Below are 1336 nucleotides of genomic sequence, written 5' to 3' on the forward strand. Positions count from 1 at the left end.
TTCTGAATTTCTTTAGATTGGGTCTGTTGTATTGAAGTGAAACCTTGATTGTACCCATCTGGGAGTAATCTGGCCTGGACATGGCTAATTAGGTTGGATACAGCTGTTTAGAAATATTTATGATTACAGTTTAATCATAATTCAAAAATGTGGGGAAGTTAGATTTTCACATCAAGTTGGTTTGGAAATCTTTTTTGTACCTTATTAAATCAAATCATCAAAACTTCCTTGGGCACTCACTCAGATTTTCTTTTACAAGAATTAAAATTTGTTTGATGGTCTGAAACATTTATATGCAGCAAAAAGAAAGAAAATAAAATCTGTTGTTAGGCAAGTATTATTCTGCTGCAAGTTAAAGGTGTTTGTTAAACTTTTTCCAATTAAAATCAAGATGACAACTGCAAAATTTCATCTTGTGCCTTTGTTTTACCCTCTTCTAGTCCTGATGATGTTTTCCTTCAAGCCTGTAAATTACAGAATGTCAAGCTAATTGCAACATTAGAGCTGCTCATTTAAGCAGTCTGTAGGATTACCTTAGCAAACGAGGTGCAATGTAAACACAGCAAACATTGCAATGGCATTGGTACCATGCCCCTTACCCTGCTGTACTGCCAGCTGTGCTCGCTGTAAAAGTTCTGTAGCATGAGCTGAAGAAGATTTGAGGTGTTTGATCACAGGAAACATGTTCACAATATCCTCCTCACTAAATGCTGGTTTGTGTCGACACTCAAACACATAATCTCTAAGCTGCATCTGTAGAAAGAAGAATAAAAAAGATCAACTGTTTGGTGAAGTTGAGACCATGTTTTAATTTCAAGCATCAAAAATCACTGAATGTGCTCGCCTTCCTTCTGTGTATAAACTACAGAAATAATTCATATGCATTGCAACTTTGTGAAGACTTAGAGTACCTACATAATATACCTCTGATATGCTAAAAAACAAAACAAAAAAACACTGTATTTCAGGCAATCCAACTTGTTTCCCAATTATTTAGCAATTTGGTATTTTTAAATCCTAGAAAACAAAGATCACCTTAGGGGTTCCTCAAGGATTTTTTCTTGGTTTTCTTTTTTTCATAGCCTTGCTTTTTCAAGCTGTTATATTACATTTATTACTAACATTGATGTTTTCGTGTCCTCATGTAACCACTGGCTTTCTTCAAAGATGTGTGCGTTGATATGCATCTTTGCATCATAAAGAAAACAAACCAGAGACCTAAGATGAGCAGAGTGGTTTTATGCAGTCCTGTCAGGGTTTGGTTGTGGTTTTGGACCCAAATGCAGAGGCTGAAAGGCAGGGGCGAGTGCTTGCAGTGTCTTTAATAAATTAACAC

General features: G+C 35.9%; 1 protein-coding gene across 1 annotated transcript in view; it reads right to left on the minus strand.

Annotated features, from left to right (window-relative positions):
* The window catches only part of LOC107080978 (clustered mitochondria protein homolog), a gene marked incomplete at its 3' end in the record, with an annotated part of 12147 nt that overhangs the window by 3238 nt on the left and 7573 nt on the right, over positions 1 to 1336 (minus strand). The window contains exon 8 of the mRNA XM_015369187.1: positions 600 to 753. Within this exon, the coding sequence (XP_015224673.1) occupies positions 600 to 753 (154 nt within the window). The remainder of the gene's footprint in view (positions 1 to 599; positions 754 to 1336) is intronic.

This window comes from Cyprinodon variegatus, unplaced genomic scaffold (genome assembly GCF_000732505.1).
Source record: "Cyprinodon variegatus isolate N-32 unplaced genomic scaffold, C_variegatus-1.0 Scaffold2600, whole genome shotgun sequence".
Taxonomy (NCBI): Eukaryota; Metazoa; Chordata; class Actinopteri; order Cyprinodontiformes; family Cyprinodontidae; genus Cyprinodon; species Cyprinodon variegatus.